The sequence below is a fragment of the Oncorhynchus clarkii genome, chromosome 2 (assembly GCF_045791955.1).
Source record: "Oncorhynchus clarkii lewisi isolate Uvic-CL-2024 chromosome 2, UVic_Ocla_1.0, whole genome shotgun sequence".
In the NCBI taxonomy this organism is placed as follows: Eukaryota; Metazoa; Chordata; class Actinopteri; order Salmoniformes; family Salmonidae; genus Oncorhynchus; species Oncorhynchus clarkii.
The window spans coordinates 75,597,508-75,615,334 of NC_092148.1; the positions used below are offsets into that span (position 1 = coordinate 75,597,508).

General features: G+C 45.4%; 2 protein-coding genes across 5 annotated transcripts in view; one reads left to right on the plus strand and one right to left on the minus strand.

Moving 5' to 3' along the window:
* Positions 1-574, plus strand: part of LOC139373690 (pleckstrin homology domain-containing family G member 7-like) — a 36,902-nt gene extending 36,328 nt beyond the window's left edge. For 2 of the 3 annotated variants that reach the window (XM_071114557.1, XM_071114547.1), the window contains exon 17: positions 325-574. In XM_071114557.1, coding sequence (XP_070970658.1) covers positions 325-438 — 114 coding nt within the window. In that variant the 3' untranslated portion in view covers positions 439-574. The remainder of the gene's footprint in view (positions 1-324) is intronic. The other variant, XM_071114567.1, reaches the window with a different exon arrangement.
* A 469-nt stretch (positions 575-1,043) lies between these two features.
* LOC139373680 (early endosome antigen 1-like) overlaps positions 1,044-17,827 on the minus strand; it is a 48,309-nt gene continuing 31,525 nt past the window's right edge. For both annotated transcript variants that reach the window (XM_071114526.1, XM_071114533.1), the window contains 13 exons: positions 12,141-12,296; positions 11,785-11,924; positions 11,197-11,527; positions 10,766-10,867; positions 10,362-10,556; positions 10,103-10,285; positions 9,272-9,457; positions 8,812-8,943; positions 8,411-8,596; positions 7,853-8,091; positions 7,138-7,258; positions 6,581-6,679; positions 1,044-6,346 (listed from right to left, as the gene is read on the minus strand). In XM_071114526.1, coding sequence (XP_070970627.1) covers positions 6,224-6,346; positions 6,581-6,679; positions 7,138-7,258; positions 7,853-8,091; positions 8,411-8,596; positions 8,812-8,943; positions 9,272-9,457; positions 10,103-10,285; positions 10,362-10,556; positions 10,766-10,867; positions 11,197-11,527; positions 11,785-11,924; positions 12,141-12,296 — 2,193 coding nt within the window. In that variant the 3' untranslated portion in view covers positions 1,044-6,223. The remainder of the gene's footprint in view (positions 6,347-6,580; positions 6,680-7,137; positions 7,259-7,852; positions 8,092-8,410; positions 8,597-8,811; positions 8,944-9,271; positions 9,458-10,102; positions 10,286-10,361; positions 10,557-10,765; positions 10,868-11,196; positions 11,528-11,784; positions 11,925-12,140; positions 12,297-17,827) is intronic.

Consider the following 17,827-nt stretch of genomic DNA (forward strand, 5'->3'; position numbering starts at 1 on the left):
AAAGAAGGGGGGGAGAAAGGGGAACAATAACAACAATATAAAACCAGGGGAGCAACTTTTACTGGGGACATGTCCCCCCCCCTCTCCCCCACATTATGAAATTGCATTTTGACCCACCATTTTATCATTGGAATGTGATACAAAACGATGCGACAGTGTGCTTTAGGACCATGCAGACTCCTCCGAGCGGGCGGGTAGGCTGTTTGGAGTGTTTATCGGATAAAAAATAAGTTGCCCCCCCCCCCACTTCTAAAACCACATTTGCGCCCCTGATAAAAACCAACAATATCAACCATAACAATACAAATGTGTGTGTGTTTTCAGAGGGTGTGGATGTCAGAGATAGAGGGTGCTGTGGCGACGCTGCTGAGACTGTATTCCCAGCAGCCTCCCCGGGTGAAGAGCACCTCACTGTGGCTAGAGTCCTCCCAGATTTGAGCAGTCCCACTTTCGCTACTAGAACAGATGACCACAAACACCGCTACTGGTGCCTGAACCATAGGTGGCTCTGATTTTATTTTAACACTGTCCTTTCCAGCACAGTTCCAGAAACTAGGTGGATGGTGGATGCGTGACCAGGCCAGCCCAGTACAACTTGTCTCAGTAGTGTGAAAGGGGTGTGCAGGCTATTAGTACAGACCAGCTGGGCTGGAACAAACACCTCTACACATGATGGATCTCTCCAGTACCAGAGTTGGTGAACACTGCACTAGACTCTGGCTAAAACGAGGATTACTATAACTGTATCATGCACTGTGGTCCCTACCAACCCCTTGTAATAACTTTTGTAAAATTAATGTTTGCTTTGAAAGTGTATTGTGGTACCATAATAGACTACAATTTTGAAAATGAGAAGATGACTGTTCTGCATTGCTGATGTGTGCTCAGAACACATTTCCACAGTTTAAGTGAATGTGTACATGTGTCTGTGGCAAACAGTGCAACCTACACAATCATAACATCACCCCAGTGTGTATCAAAACATGATACATCACACATACTCTGGTTTAACACACTGGTATAAACAGACACTGACCACCAAGGAAACTAGAAACAACTTGTTTTATTTACTCTTAATCATGATGGATTTTTTTTTATACAATAAATGGTACATCTTGGACATAAAATATCATGATTCTTTCTTTCCTTCATCACACACACACAACATGTTCCTCCTTCCAGGTCGGGTACAGTTCAAGTCGGAAGTTTCCATACACTTAGGTTGGAGTCAGTAAAACTCGTTTTTCAACCACTCCACACATTTCTTGTTAACAAACTATAGTTTTGGCAAGTCGGTTAGGACATCTACTTAGTGCATGACACAAGTCATTTTCCCAACAATTGATTATTGATTATTTCACTTATAATTCACTGGGACAGACATTTACACACACTAAGTTGACTGTGCCTTTAAACAGCTTGGAAAATTCCAGAAATGGTGTAATGGCTTTAGAAGCTTCTGAGAGGCTAATTGACATAATTTGAGTCAATTGGAGGTGTACCTGTGGATGTATTTCAAGGCCTACCTTCAAACTCAGTGCCTCTTTGCTTGACATTATGGGAAAATCAAAAGAAATCAGCCAAACTCTCAGAAGAAAAAAAACTGTAGAAATCCACAAGTCTACTTCATCCTCGGGAGCAATTTCCAAATGCCTGAAGGTACCACGTTCATCTGTACAAACAATAGTACGCAAGTATAAACACCATGGGACCACGCAGCCATCATACCTCTCAGGAAGGAGATGTATTCTGTCTCCTAAATGAACGTACTTTGGCGGGAAAAGTGCAAATCAATCCCAGAACAACAGCAAAGGACCTTCTGAAGATGCTGGAGGAAACGGGTACAAAAGTATCTATATCCACAGTAAAATGAGTCCTATATCCACATAACCTGAAAGGCCGTTCAGCAAGGAAGAAGCCACTGCTCCAAACCCGCCATAAAAAAGCCAGACTACAGTTTGCAACTGCACATGGGGACCAAGATCGTACTTTTTGGAGGGGGAGGCTTGCAAGCCGAAGAACACCATCCCAATCGTGAAGCACAGGGGTGGCAGCATCATGTTGTGGGGGTGCTTTTCTGCAGGAGGGACTGGTGCACTTCACAAAATAGATGGCATCATGAGGACGGAAAATTATGTGGATATATTGAAGCGACATCAGTCTGGAAGTTAAAGCTTGGTCGCAAATGGGTCTTCCAAATGGACAATGACCCCAAGCACACTTCCAAAGTTGTGGCAAAATGGCTTAAGGACAACAAAGTCAAGGTATTGGAGTGGCCATCACAAAGCCCTGACCTCAATTCTGTCTAACTGTCCAAAAATTGTGGGTAGAATTGGAAAAGCGTGTGCGCAAGGAGGCCTACAAACCTGACTCCGGTACACCAGCTCTGTCAGGAGGAATGGGCCAAAATCCACCCAACTTATTGTGGGAAGCTCGTGGAAAGCTACCTGAAACGTTTGACCGAAGATAAACAATTTAAAGGCAATGCTACCAAATACTAATTGAGTGTATGTAAACTTCTGACCCACTGGGAATGTGATGAAATAAATAAAACGCTGAAATAAATCTCTCTATTATTCTGACATTTCACATTCTTAAAATAAAGTGGTGATCCCAACTGACCTAAGACAGGGACTTTTTAATAGGATTTAAATGTCAAAAAATGTTTTGGGGCTAAGGTGTATGTAAACTCCCGACCTCAACTGTAGTCTGTGGTGGCAGTGTTCCCGACTGTCACTGTGACAGAGAGCCTGACAAACAAGACGTTGACTTAAGGCACAACCACTACATATGGGCCTCTGTTACAATACTCCAGAAATGCATCCTTCCTACCTTCCTTGAAGTAGTTACAGATCTCAATTGGTTGGATAGGTGGACGTGAAAGGGTCATAACCTTTTTCACCTATCCATTAACTTACAGTTCTGTGCTTACCTGAAGGAAATGAGTAAAGACATTCCTAAAGTATATGAACAGGACCATGGTACCCTCCAAAGTGGAAAAGAAGAATGTGCACTATAAAGCCAATCGACACATTATGCATGACGATGACCGACATCCACGTGAAACAAGACACATATTAGTGTAGTAGTACCATTCACTAAAATTAATTCAGTAAGACAATTATGGATTTTTCTTTTACATTACAAGTGTTTTTTAACATAATTTCTCTCTCCTTCATTTTCATCCATAAGAAAATTACAATTTTACAAAGATAATACAACAGCCATGTATTAGTGTGTGATAATGTCATACAGTAAGATGGTAAACCCTACAGGGGGGGCATTTGTTTCAGCCGAGCACTGAAATAACAGTTTCAACTAATTAATGTCTTAATGAGCAATTGATATGAACAGGTGCTAGTGCTGGGCTGGAACAAAAGCCTGCACACCTTGTAGCTCTCTCCAGAACCAGGGTTGGAGGACTATCGCTCAACTCTAGGGGTAGAATGGGGGGATAGTTAGTGGGGCAATACTTGTGGCTTCCTCACGGAGTGACACCATGGCACTGAGAGAGAGAGGTTGGGACTCTTAACCCAGAGTAGGATAAAAGCGGTGAAGCCTAAACCGCCAAACTCTTAGCCTTAGTAACGACACCCATCGCAAGCTGGGGAACTTGATCTGTATGGACAGGCCAGCAGAGAATGAATACTTTCGTGATCTTTCAGGTTAACCATAGTACTATTTATATACCTGTGTCAATCTGAGGTAGACAATACCAAACCAATGTAATACAGAGATGGATACTAACACATGAGACTACTTGATCAAAGTGATCTGGTACAAAGCCATGTGTTTAAGAATGACCTTCTGGGTGGTCCTTTGTAGCTCAGTTAGTAGAGCATGTCGCTTGTAACCCCAGGGCAGTGGGTTCGATTCCCAGGGCCACCCATATACGTAAAACATGTGCACAAATGGTTAAGTTGCTTTGGAAAAGTGTCTGCTAAATGGCATATATATTCTCTGGAGGAAGGACTGTAGAGAGAGTAAAAGATGTTCAGCTCGCCGGACACAGGCAGATTGCTAGCCGGACAGCAAACCAGAACCCAGACAGCTAACCACTCCACACAAACAAGTCACTCACAAAATCTTAATACAATCATATACTGCGGATTGACCAGACAATGCAGTTCAATCAGTATTAAGAGCTTGTCAGAAAGAAAATAAGAATACTTGAATGAGGATGACATTTTTTACAGTGTTATCAGTTCTATTTGACTGGTGGTAAAGAGTTTGCAGTTAGCGTAAATCAACATTGACACGTCCAAGTGTTGTAGAGCGAAGGTTTTAACAGCCACCATGCATACTATAGAGCAGCGGTTCCCAACCATCTCTGTTTCGGGGACCACTAAATAACTGCCAAAAGCTCGAGGCCCACCATCCGCGAATCAGTAAATTGCACAATGTACATGGAACAATGTAAAAAAATAAAATAAAAAGTAAATATTTCCACATTTCAATTAACCTAAAACCAATTTCAAATTGTAGAAATTCATATACAAAAATATTGAAAGCTTATAATGAGACAACTAAAAGATGTGCAACATGAAAATATTGTTCCATTTACATTGTGTAATTTATTGACGGTCCATCCAAAGTCAAACCAACTTTTCCATGGTTGCACACCGGCCGGCTGAAGCTAATTGGCGAAGAAGTTGGCTAGCTTGCTAGCTAGTCTAGGCCATAAGACCTCGTTCGACTGTTTCAAGTCATCTAGAAGGGTGAGTGACTATAAGTGTGTACGGTTTAGGCATAGTGAAAGTACAAAGGCTTCCCACGTTCGAACACACACACACACGACACATCAAAGCACACCTCCAAGACACAAATCTTATTCACAGTTGCATTTCCTTATGAGTAGAACTGAAACTGAGGCTAAATCAGGAGGTTCAGTCCCCCTTTAATACTCCCAACTATTATTATAGAAAGAAATATAGAATAAAAATTAAATAACACAGTACCCTGGTGGTCCACGGACCAAAGGTTAAACCACTGTAGAGGTGCTGTATAGACAGACAACACTGCCACCCTACACGCACACACACACACCATTTCTAAAACACCACACACACACACGCACACACACACACATCATTCCTAAAACACCACACACACACGCACGCACACACACACACAAAGATCCACACAGACAGTTATTGCTTCAAAGCAGAGCATACACAGCTCCTGCAGTAAGTAGTCATGATGTTGAATGGGATACAGGCGACAGAAACCACCACACGCAACCACGTGGATCACATCACGTCTGCAATCAATGACAAAAATCACCACCACAAGTAGTTGTTTGCAAGAGATCAACGACGGTGCAAAACAAAGTCTTCATTACGTTTAGTAGAAAAATGAGCAGCATTGCAAAAAAAAATCTGATGTACATTAGAAATGCCAGCCATGTTCAAGCATGTCTGAATTTATGATAAAAATGTAGGACTTTAAAAGTAAGAAACTCAAAGCTTTCAGCTAGATTTAAAAAGTAATTGAGATTAAATTAAGGTAAAGAAAAATCCAAGCTTTCCATTTTGCCTAATATCCTACCATCTCAGGACATTTGGACTACTCCAGATGGACATTCTTTGGTCATTAACAAAATACTTATCCTAAAACAAACAGAACCACTGCTTTCAACCCTTTAACGTAACTATATCCTTTTGTTAAAACAACTTAACCTGTTCGGGATTTAACCCCTTTCTTCCACCTGCCTTCACAACCCTTCTAGACCCAACGTATACTTACAGTCAACCCCCTCGTCTTCCTAAACGTTAAAAGATGCTAACGATGCCAAACCAAGATGGCCGCCATCCAAGCTAGACATGTAGAGTAAAGATGGATAGTGCTGTTGAGCTCTCTCCGTTACCACTCTCTGACCAACCAGCCGGCATCATAAGTGCCAAAGGCACTATACAGATTTGGCCCATCCCATCCCATAGCTCTGGCTTGTCTGCTGTGCTTCTTCCATCATATTCCAATCTTGTGTGACACCGAGACCCCAGCTACCCCCCTTACAAAGACCACTGGCCCTGGCCCATTCAGTGACTGTGGCCCCTTCTTCTGCACTCCCATCCAATCAGCACAGTAGGTCTGATTGGTACCAATGGTCCATGAAGTCAGAGAGACAGGTGTTGATTTCTGAGTCCGTTTGTAAGAATGGTCACGTAGGAAACGATGAGACATGCTGTCACTGGCGGGGCCAGGAGGCCGAGAGAGAGAGGTGTCAACCCTGGAGATCTTCGAAGCACGTCTCACACACCCGCACAGGCTTCTTGGAGGAGGGTGTGAGAGCGTTCTTGGCAGAGCACTCTGCACAGAAGATGTTGCCACAGTGTCTGCAGTGGTGCTGTGTGTGTGTGTGTGGGGGGGGGGGGGGGGTAGAGAGACAGAGTCAGTTAGGAACTCCTTTGCGTCACCTCCTTCACCATGGTCGTGTTCATTAGGAACCAAACAGAAGATGATGGACTGGGTCTACCTGAACTTGTAAAATAACACACATTTTCCATTGCAAAACATTTGAAAAGGTTTTCTGAGCATGTACACAACCCGGATGAACAGACCGACATGCAACACAACTCACTTTCCTGATGGCGAGAGAGAAGCCCTTCCCACAGGCCATGCAGTTCTGTACCTCGTGGTCCTCCGCCCACTTCCTGGTAAGAGACTGTGACTGCTTTATCTACAAATGGGGACAGGGAGAGAGAGGGGTTAAACCATATACATTCACACTGGAAAACCAGCTCCACTGCACGTCTGCACCTATACAAACAGGCATGTACACACTAACACACACAGCTCTATTGACTTTTAAGTACCCATTAAACAAGTCCTAAAGAGTTCTAACTAGCAGAGCTGTGCAGGATTTTTTGACACGTCCACGGCTTAACAATTAAATGAGATTAGTAAATGATGTAATAATGGGTCGTCAGACTATAGTGGCTCCATGGCTGTGGACTGCTGGGACTAATACATTTGGACCCCAGGAAGAGTAGCTGCTGCCTTGGCAACAGCTAATGGGGATCCTAATAAAATACCTGTAGACTGGTGTATGTGTACTGTGTTGTATTGTCTAGTTCAGCTACAGGTCACATAGAACGATGCAACTGAAGTCATAATACACGTGTCCTGCATTGTTACCTGTAGTGACTGGTTTTCTCTGCCCAGCTCCTGCATGGCAGCGGTTGTATCATCCAGTTTTCTACGCATCTCCACCACTTTGGACTGCAGTTTCTCCATCTCCCCCTCACCCTTCACACACCTGAAACACAACCATTACACAGTCACAATGGTGAAAGGCTAAAAGCTACCATAAGAGGAGAGAGAAAAAAGGATAGAGTGAGACAAAGAGATAGTACAGGGAAAGAAAGAGAGTAAACAACTCTAAAAGCACTAACGACCTCCAACGCATCATCTGTTGCATTACAAACTATTAAGTACATGTTTTAAGTATTCCAAAATGTCTGTTACTATGTTACTGTCACGCCTGTGCGGTTGCCTCACTGTGGATGGACCTGCCCTGAGCGCAATGACAACCATGTACCGTGGAAATAAGGTAAAGTAAACGTTATTAAACTGGAACCAGGTTGTTGTGTCATTTTAAGCAAAACAAAACTACTGGAAATCAGTTTTCTCTGACACCTTGCTGGATAGGCTATCAGCCAATGTGCTCTTTTGCACGCTGTTTGGGAAGGGTCCGTAAAGCATTTTACTGTTTAAGAAGCATGTGACAAATACATTTTGATTTGAAAGACATCCATGAGGGGAGATCTAGGTGATTTCTAGCTACATTATAGTTTCTGGTAAAACCACGACATTAGCGGTAGCAATTCTGAAGACAACTTCACACCCTCACCTCTCCAGAAGAGCGCGCCTCTCGTCCTGGTTGTTCTGCACGGTGGCCTCGAGCACGGCGATCTCACCCCGCAGTTCATCAGTCTGCTTCTCCAGTTCGCCACAGCGCCGCTGGCTGCCCTGCCACTCCCTCTTTAGCGTGGCCACATTCTCATTGAGCGCCGTCACCTGCAGGCCCAGCCGCGCCTCTGCCTCCTCTCCCCGCTTCGCCTGTTCCTCCCGGACTTTACGTTCTGACGCCTGGGGAGGGGTGGGGGATGGGGAGGAGGAAGCGGGAAAGAGATGACAAGGTATTTAGAAGTTTAGAGGAGAAAAGCCACACCTACAGGAGATCTACAAATCATCAGAGTGATGATACCTAAAAGACACCCCCACACATTACTGAAACACAGCAAATTACAAAAAGAACCTGCATGGTGTCTACAAAGCACAGCATTTAAAAACACTGGAGGTGTTCCACCAGCAAATAGCACTTTAATGTCAAACATCACATGTAGCTGCTTTAATAAGTGTTGATGCCCTCTGGAATGTTAGTAGGTAGGTAAACAACTAAGCGTACCAGCTGGGCCTGGACCTCCTGGACCTCCACCCGAGACTTCTCCTCTCTCTGGGTAACACTGTCCCTGGTGACCTGATGCAGGGTTTTCTCCTGCTCCAGGGCTGCCTGCACCTCCTCCACATGGCCCTGCACCTCCAGCTTCTGCTGGATCAACAACTGCTTGGCCTCCCCAAGCTCCTTCAACTCCTGGGGGGGGAAAAGAGAAGGGGTGTGGTGGATAGGTATAAGCAATATGATGGAATTGTCAAACTTTTGCTGACACCTATCCAATCATCGCAGATCTACAGTAGTACCTAGGGGATAGGGGTTGATATGGGATTCAGTTGGTTCAATTCCGAATCAACCCCTCCATCTTCCACTCAATGGACCCCTCGTAAATCTCTGGATAAGGAGGGTCTCACCTTCTCACTCCTCTCCCCGAGTGCCTTCAGCTCAGAACCCAGTCTGGTTGTGTCCTTCTCTAGGGCAGCCTTAGTCTGGTTCAGCTCCTTCACTCTGCGCCTCTCCTTCTGCAGCTCCTCCTGGGTCACACCCTGTGTGGGGGAGGGGAGAGGGTTACAGCATGAGGAGAACAACCATACAACTCACACCCTAAGTCCCATTAGGGAAGGAGACCAGGTCTGATATGGATCAAAGTCCCCAAATATCATGACACTGACTATGGGTTGGAACAAGATTTACAACAACTATAACAAGAGATTCATTAGACAAATCCAATCGGGACACCCCCCAGTCAGACATACAGTCAGAGTCTTCGCTCCTGGCTCTTATCAAGGATTAGTTTAGCCTTTTAGATCATAATGAACCCGATTATCTGGACAGGAAACTCAGATGCTGTTTGAACACGATCCTGGGTCTGACCTGATTTTTCTGCAGCTCTTTGAGGGCTGTCTCCTGCTGGCCCAGCCTCTGGTCCCGTTTGGCAAGCTCCTGCTTCAGGGAGGTCCGGGCAGCCTCCACTTCCTGGACCTGTCCCTCCAGACCAGTCAGCTGGGTCCGGTTAGCAGCCAACTCCTCCTGGGACAGGGTCAGCCTCTCCTCAGACGCCTGGACAGAGTACACACAGGCTTGGGTCACATACAGCTTGCACAGTTCATACAAACACAGCCAACAGGCTCAGGTCACATACTTGTGTGTGCATTCCATACTTGCAAACTAGATTAGCATTATGTAAAAAGTTTAAAAGGCTATGATTTGCATGATCCTACACCTATGGTGTCCTGGTAGTTGGTTAGGCAGACACTAGTGTCTGATGTTGATGATCTGATGTTGATGATCAAATTGGGGCGGCAGGGTAGCCTAGTGGTTAGAGAGTTGGACTAGTAACTGGAAGGTTGCAAGTTCAAAACCCCGAGCTGACAAGGTCGTTCTGCCCCTGAACAGGCAGTTAACCCACTGGACTAGGCCGCCATTGAAAATAAGAATTTGTTCTTAACTGACTTGCCTAGTTAAATAAAAGTTAAAAAATATATATATATATATATATTTCCATGCGGTCTGATTCTGGTATCTCCATTGAACTACCTTGGTCTTCTCACATATATTCTTCACTCGCACAAAATGTCTCTCCTCATACAATTCATATTATTGTCTAACTGCCATTGGCCCTGTCCTGCATCCATAGAAATATAATTGGATGAGGATGTCCATTCTAGTAATTCCATTTGTATGCCTGCATGTTCATCCACTCACCGCGAGGTCCTGTCTGAGAGATGACACCTCTGACTCCTTGCCGTAGTAGTCAGACTGCATCTTGGCCAGACCCTCCTGACTCCGCTCTAGGGCCTTCTGCAGCTCAGTTGTTCTGGTCCTCTCAGAACTCAGCTCCTGGCCCAGGCCTGACACCTGCTCCTTCAGACGACCCTCCTCCTCAGCCTGGAATACACACATTTAGTCCAAAACATGGAATTAAAGCATGGAATTGTATGTGTGTATGTGTGTGTCTTCTTACCTTCCTGGCATGTGCTCCTTGCAGCTCGCTCACTTGGCTCTCCAGTTTCTTATTTTCCTGGTTGAAGGACCCCTGGGCTGTCTTCAGCTGTGTCTGCAGCTGCTGCACCCCCTTCTCTTTCTCTTTCAGGGCCTCCTGGATCTCGGTGTGCTGCTCTGTTAATACAGTCAGCTGCATCTTCAACCCTTTCTCTGCCTGCCAGTCAGACACAAAATGAAACCTTTTGTGAGAGCATGGACAATCAGGCCTGTGTCGTGTTCATTAGGGCACACCATAGCAAAATATTTAGTGTGTTTCATATTGGTCTAATTCAAGTAGTCCCTCCTTGTTTCATTCAGTTGTTTTCTTCTTTCATTTTGTTCCTAATGAATAGGACCCTGTATTCATGTCTATGGGCTGCTTACCTCTCTGATATTCTCCAGCTGCCCTTTGACCTCTGCCATCTCCTTGGTGGTGGCCTTTGTGGCCTTCAGCAGCTCCTGTCTGGCCATCTCATGGGACTTCTCCTGAAACATTTTCACATATGTACTGTTGGATTTGACCTAGTCTAGACTAATATACTTTTGGTGATAATACTGACACCAACACCAATTCGAGAAAAACAGGGCCCCTATTCATAAAAGGATCTCAGAGTAAGAGTGCTGATCTTCGATCTGGTCCCCCCTGTCCATGCAATCTTATTCATTTTGACCTAAAAGGCTAAACTGATCCTAGATGAGCATTCCCACTCTGGGACCCTTAATGAATACGGGCCCAAGAAGCTACCGGAACCCTTTATGTTGCAGTCTGTCCCTCTCACATCGAGGTCAACCACGCTACACCACACTAAACCCACCTTCTCCTCCAAGACTATCTTGCTGCTCTTCCTCTCCTTGTCCAATTGGCTCTGGCTCTCCTTCAGGGCCTTGGAGGCTTTAGCCAGACCGTCGTTGGCTGCTGCCAGCTCTTTCCACTGGGCCTCCTTCTCCTGCATGGCCTTCTGGAGGTCTCCAGCCAAACCCTGGGCTTTTCTGTCCAGCTCGGCCTGCCGCACCTGCCCCTCTTGGGCTAGCTTGTCCAGGCTGGCCTGGAGGGAGGTCTTCTCCTGCTCACAGCGCTCCAGCTGCTGCCGCGTGTCGCTCAGGGAGTCCGTCTTTCTCTTCAGCTCCTCCTGTAACACAGCAGCCCTGAGAGAAGCAGAGACCAGTCACAAAGAGTACTGGATGTGGATCAATGACCAACAAAAAGGAAATAAGCTTGGTTTATTGTCAGTAGCCAGAACCATACTTAATTTATATTCAGGTGAACAGCCTATAGACTGTTGCTGCAATGGTCATTTTCCTTGTTGATGAGAGATGGTATGTTGAACTTTGACCTTGTCATTGTGTCCGTCGGAATGGTAACCTGACTGCGACAGCATCAAAAAGCTCTACTTAGTTCTTACCCGGCCTTCTCAGTCTCTAATAGGCGACCCAGCTCCTTCAGTTTTCCCTTGACCTCTGACCCCTGCTTCTGGAGCTTCTGCACTTCCTGCTGAGTCTGCTCCCTGGCCGCCCTCAGCTCCACCCCCTCCGCCTCCGCTTTCTGTCACACAAAACAGACATTTCAGAGACATCACAGTGACTCCCAGTCTCTACTGCAAACCTGATACCAAGATGTGTGTATGAGCTAAAACCCAGTTCATATCATAAGAAACAAAAATCTGCATGCAAAAATGTATGAAATGTGTAAAGGTAATACACACAGTGCCTCCCCCAGGAACTCCACGTTTGCGCGTGTAAGCGCGTGCATGTAACTGACCTTGGCCCGTCCCCCCAGTTGCTCTATGCACTGTTCTGAGGTCAGTAGTTTGTCTTTGACCTCCTTCAAACTGGCCTCCAGCTGGCCACACTGCTCATGTCTCTCTTGCAGCCTCCGGCCCTGCTCCTCTACACATGCCTGGCTCTTATTCAGCTCCTATAAGGACAGAAGAGATGAGGCATTACTATAAATTCTCTAAAAGTGCATCCTTCCAACCTTACTTCCTTCCTTGACGTAATCATTGACTAGATATGATTGGACATGTGACCACAAGGGCTCATCTCATGACTTTCCCCTGTACTGTCATGTCTAATCAGTGATTACTTCGAGGGAGGGATATTGTTATCCATGTCGGCACCAACGATGTTAGAATGAAACCAAGTGCAACATAGCTTCAGCGTGTAAATCAGCTAGAAAGATGTGTCGGCATCGAGTAATTGTCTCTGGTGCCCTCCCAGTTAGGGGGAGTGATGAGCTCTACAGCAGAGTCTCACAACTCAATCGCTGGTTGAAAACTGTTTTCTGCCCCTGCCAAAAGATAGAGGGCCAATTATCTACAAATTCTGGGACTCACCCACAAACAGGACCAAGCCTGGCCTGCTGAGGAGAGAGACAGACTCCATCCTAGCTGGAGGGGTGCTCTCATCTTATCTATGAACATAGACAGGGCTCTAACTCCCCTAGCTCCACAATGAGATAGGGTGCAGGCCAGGCAGCAAGTTGTTAGCCAGCCTGCCACTAGCACAGTCAGTGTAGTCAGCTCAGCTATCACCCTTGAGAGCATGTCTGTGCCTCAATCTAGGTTGGGCAAAACTAAACATGGCGGTGTTCACCTTAGCAATCTCACTGGAATAAAGACCTCCATTCCTGTCATTATTGAAAGAGATTGTGATATCTCACATCTCAAAATAGGGCTACTTATTGTTAGATCCCTCACTTCCAAGGCAGTTATAGTCAATTAACTAATCACTGATCATAATCTTGATGTGATTGGCCTGACTAGAAACAAAGCTGAAGCCTGATTAATTTGGTGTTAAACGAGGCCTCTCTTTCTGGTTGCACTAGTGACCATATCCCCCGCGCATCCCGCAAAGGCGGAGGTATTGCTAACATTTACGATAGCAAATTTAAATTTACAAAAAAAAAAGAAGACGTTTTCGTCTTTTGAGCTTCTAGTCATGAAATCTATGCATCCTACTCAATCACTTTCTATAGCTACTGTTTACAGGCCTCCTGGGCCATATACAGCGTTCCTCACTGAGTTCCCTGAATTCCTATCGGACCTTGTAGTCATGGCAGATGTTATTCCAATCTTTGGTGACTTTAATATTCACATGGAAAAGTCCACAGACCCACTCCAAAAGGCTTTCAGAGCCATCTTCGACTCAGTGGGTTTTGTCCTACATGTCTAAGGACCTACTCACTGCCACAGTCATACTCTGGACCTAGTTTTGTCCCGTGGAATAAATGTTGTGGATCTCAATGTTTTTCCTCATAATCCTGGACTATCGGACCACCATTTTATTACATTTGCAATCGCAACAAATAATCTGCTCAGACCCCAACCAAGGATCATCAAAAGCCGTGCTATAAATTCTAAGACTACCCAAAGATTCCTAGAAGCCTTCCTGAAGGCAAACAATGTACACCAAATTCTTCAGTCTGGTTTTAGACCCCATCATAGCACTGAGACTTCACTTGTGAAGGTGGTAACTTTTAACGGCGTCAAACTGAGGCTCAGCATCTGTCCTCATGCTCCTAGACAGTGCTGCTTTTGATACCATCAATCACCACTTTCTTTTGGAGAGATTGGAAACCCAAATTGGTCTACACGGACAAGTTCTGGCCTGGTTTCGATCTTATCTGTCGGAAAGATATCAGTTTGTCTCTGTAAATGGTTTGTCCTCTGACAAATTTCGGTGTTCCTCAAGGCTCCTTTTTAAGACCACTATTGTTTTCACTATATATTTTACCTTTTGGTGATGTCATTCGGAAACATAATGTTAACTTTCACTGCTATGCAGACGACACACAACTATCCATTTCGATGAAACATTGTGAAGTCCCCAAATTGCCCTCCCTAGAAGCCTGTGTTTCAGACATAAGGAAGTGGATGGCAGCAAATGCTCTACTTTTAAACTCGGACAAAACAGAGATGCTAGTTAGTTCTAGGTCCCAAGAAACAAAGAGATATTCTGTTGAATCTGACAATTCATCTTGATGGTTGTACAGTTGACTCAAATAAAACTGTGAAGGACATCGGCGATACTCTGGACCCTGATCTCTCTTTTGACGAACATATCAAGACTGTTTCAAGGACAGCATCTTTTCATCTATGTAACTGTTACGTTCCCCAGTTTCTGTGTTGTTGGTTTGTAGTATGTGTTGTTGTATGTGTATTTATTTCAGGAAATGGCTTCAGGAAATTCCCCCAAGCAGCTGATTGGTCGGCCCCATTGCTAATTGGAGCTGACCTCGCCCTCTCGTCAGAGAATACAGCTATCTGTCATTACAGACACCTTCTCCAGCTGTATAAAAGCCAGTGTTCCTTTGCTCAGAGAGAGCTTATTGTATGTCCTGTGTTGGTTGTTGCTCAGAGAGTTTATTGGATGTCCTATGTTGGTTGTTGCTCAGAGAGAGCTTCTTGTATGTCTTGTGTTGGTTGTTGCTCAGAGAGAGCTTCTTGGATGTCCTGTGTTGGTTGTTGCTCAGAGAGAGCTTCTTGGATGTCCTGTGTTGGTTGTTGCTCAGAGAGAGCTTATTGGATGTCCTATGTTGGTTGTTGCTCAGAGAGAGCTTATTTGTATGTCCTGTGTTGGTTGTTGCTCAGAGAGAGCTTCTTGGATGTCCTGTGTTGGTTGTTGCTCAGAGAGAGCTTATTGGATGTCCTGTGTTGGTTGTTGCTCAGAGAGAGCTTCTTGGATGTCCTGTGTTGGTTGTTGCTCAGAGAGAGCTTCTTGGATGTCCTGTGTTGGTTGTTGCTCAGAGAGAGCTTCTTGGATGTCCTGTGTTGGTTGTTGCTCAGAGAGAGCTTCTTGGATGTCCTGTGTTGGTTGTTGCTCAGAGAGAGCTTCTTGGATGTCCTGTGTTGGTTGTTGCTCAGAGAGAGCTTCTTGGATGTCCTGTGTTGGTTGTTGCTCAGAGAGAGCTTCTTGGATGTCCTGTGTTGGTTGTTGCTCAGAGAGAGCTTCTTGGATGTCCTGTGTTGGTTGTTGCTCAGAGAGAGCTTCTTGGCTGTCCTGTGTTGGTTGTTGCTCAGAGAGAGCTTCTTGGATGTCCTGTGTTGGTTGTTGCTCAGAGAGAGCTTCTTGGATGTCCTGTGTTGGTTGTTGCTCAGAGAGAGCTTCTTGGATGTCCTGTGTTGGTTGTTGCTCAGAGAGAGCTTCTTGGATGTCCTGTGTTGGTTGTTGCTCAGAGAGAGCTTCTTGGATGTCCTGTGTTGGTTGTTGCTCAGAGAGAGCTTCTTGGATGTCCTGTGTTGGTTGTTGCTCAGAGAGAGCTTCTTGGATGTCCTGTGTTGGTTGTTGCTCAGAGAGAGCTTCTTGGATGTCCTGTGTTGGTTGTTGCTCAGAGAGAGCTTCTTGGATGTCCTATGTTGGTTGTTGCTCAGAGAGAGCTTCTTGGATGTCCTGTGAGACAGGTTTTGTAAAGTATTTTGAGGCCGGTCCTGCAGACGTGTATGTCAAAAGGACTGTTTTTGATTATTGAAATTGTTTACTTACGGTTGTAATTATTCTGTTTTTGTTCCCGAGGGGGGGAGGGGAAGGCACCTTGGGAGTGCTTAGGCAACAGGCCTGCGGGCATACATATACCCGTAGTATGTACTCTGTCTATGCACACTAGGTAAGACCTGAGCGGACCATTCCCTGTATTTTGGTTAGTGTGCCAGGTGGTGCTAGTTAGGTCAGTTGTGGGTAGGTAGGTAAGGTAGGAGAGGGGGCTCTTTAACTTTAACTTTCTTTGCTTTGGTTCCGTCCAGACCCTTTTCCACAAATTACCGAATGAAGGAATAAATTCCCTGTTAACGGTAATATTCTCTGTCTCAGTCATCCTTACCCGCACCTATAGTCACATACCTCTTTCACTCCACGGGAGTTGAGTGTTGTGTTCCCTCCTCCAAGAGACGTGTGTAACAGTAACATTGTACATACCTACACGTACGCTATGGTCACAAGACGCAGGCCTCCTTACTGTCCCTAGAATTTCTAAGCAAACAGCTGGAGGCAGGGCTTTCTCCTATAGAGCTCAATTTTTATGGAATGGTCTGCCTATCCATGTGAGAGACGCAGACTCGGTCTCAACCTTTAAGTCTTTATTGAAGACTCATCTCTTTAGTAGATCCTATGATTGAGTGTAGTCTGGCCCAGGAGTGTGAAGGTGAACGGAACAGCACTGGAGCAACGAACCGCCCTTACTGTCTCTGCCTGGCCGGTTCCCCTCTCTCTACTGGGGTTCTCTGACGCAAATCTTATTACGGGGGCTGAGTCACTGGCTTACAGGTGCTCTCTACGTGAACTTCCTGTCTGGGTTAGCGCCCCCCCTTGTGTTCGTGCCACGGCGGAGATCTTCGTGGGCTAAGTTGGTGGTTGAAGATATCCCTCTAGTGGTGTGAGGGCTGTGCTTTGGCAAAGTGGGTGGGGTTATATCCTGCTTGTTTGGCCCTGTCCGGGGGTATCGTCAGACGGAGCCACAGTGTCTCCCGACCCCTCCTGTCTCAGCCTCCAGTATTTATGCTGCAATAGTTTGTCGGGGGGGCTAGGGTCAGTCTGTTATATCTGGAGTATTTCTCCTGTCACAGGTGTCCTGTGTGAATTTAAGTTCTCTCTCTCTCTCTCTCAATTCAATTCAGGGGGCTTTATTGGCATGGGAAACATATATTAACATTGCCAAAGCAAGTGAATTAGATCATTTTTATTGTTTATTTCACTTTTGTATATTAACAGTAAACACTACACTCAGAAGTTCAAAAGAATAAAGGCATTACAAATGTCATATTATGTATATATATATATATATATATATATATACACAGTGTTGTAACGATGTACAAATGGTTAAAGTACAAAAGGGAAAATAAATAAGCATAAATATGGATTGCATTTACAATGGTGTTTGTTCTTCACTGGTTGCCCTTGTGGCAACAGGTCACAAATCTAGCTGCTGTGATGGCACACTGTGTTATTTCACCCAGTAGATATGGGAGTTTATCAAAATCGTAGGGTTTTCGAGTTCTTTGTGGATCTGTGTAATCTGAGGGAAATTAGAGGTTAGCAGGAGGTTAGAAAGTTAGAAAGAAAGCACTAGGACCATGCCTCAGGACTACCTGGCCTGATGACTCCTTGCTGTCCCCAGTCCACCTGGTCGTGCTGCTGCTCCAGTTTCAACTGTTCTGCCTGCGGCTATGGAACCCTGACCTGTTCACCGGACGTGCTACCTGTCCCAGACCTGCTGTTTTCAACTCTCTAGAGACAGCAGGAGCGGTAGAGATACTCTGAATGATCGGCTATGAAAAGCTAACTGACATGTACTCCTGGGGTGCTGGCCTGTTGCACCCTCGACAACCACTGTGATCATTATTTGACCCTGCTGGTCATCTTTGAACATCTTGGCCATGTTCTGTTCTCTACCCGGCACAGCCAGAAGAGGACTGGCCACCCCTCAGCCTGGTTCCGCTCTAGATTTCTTCC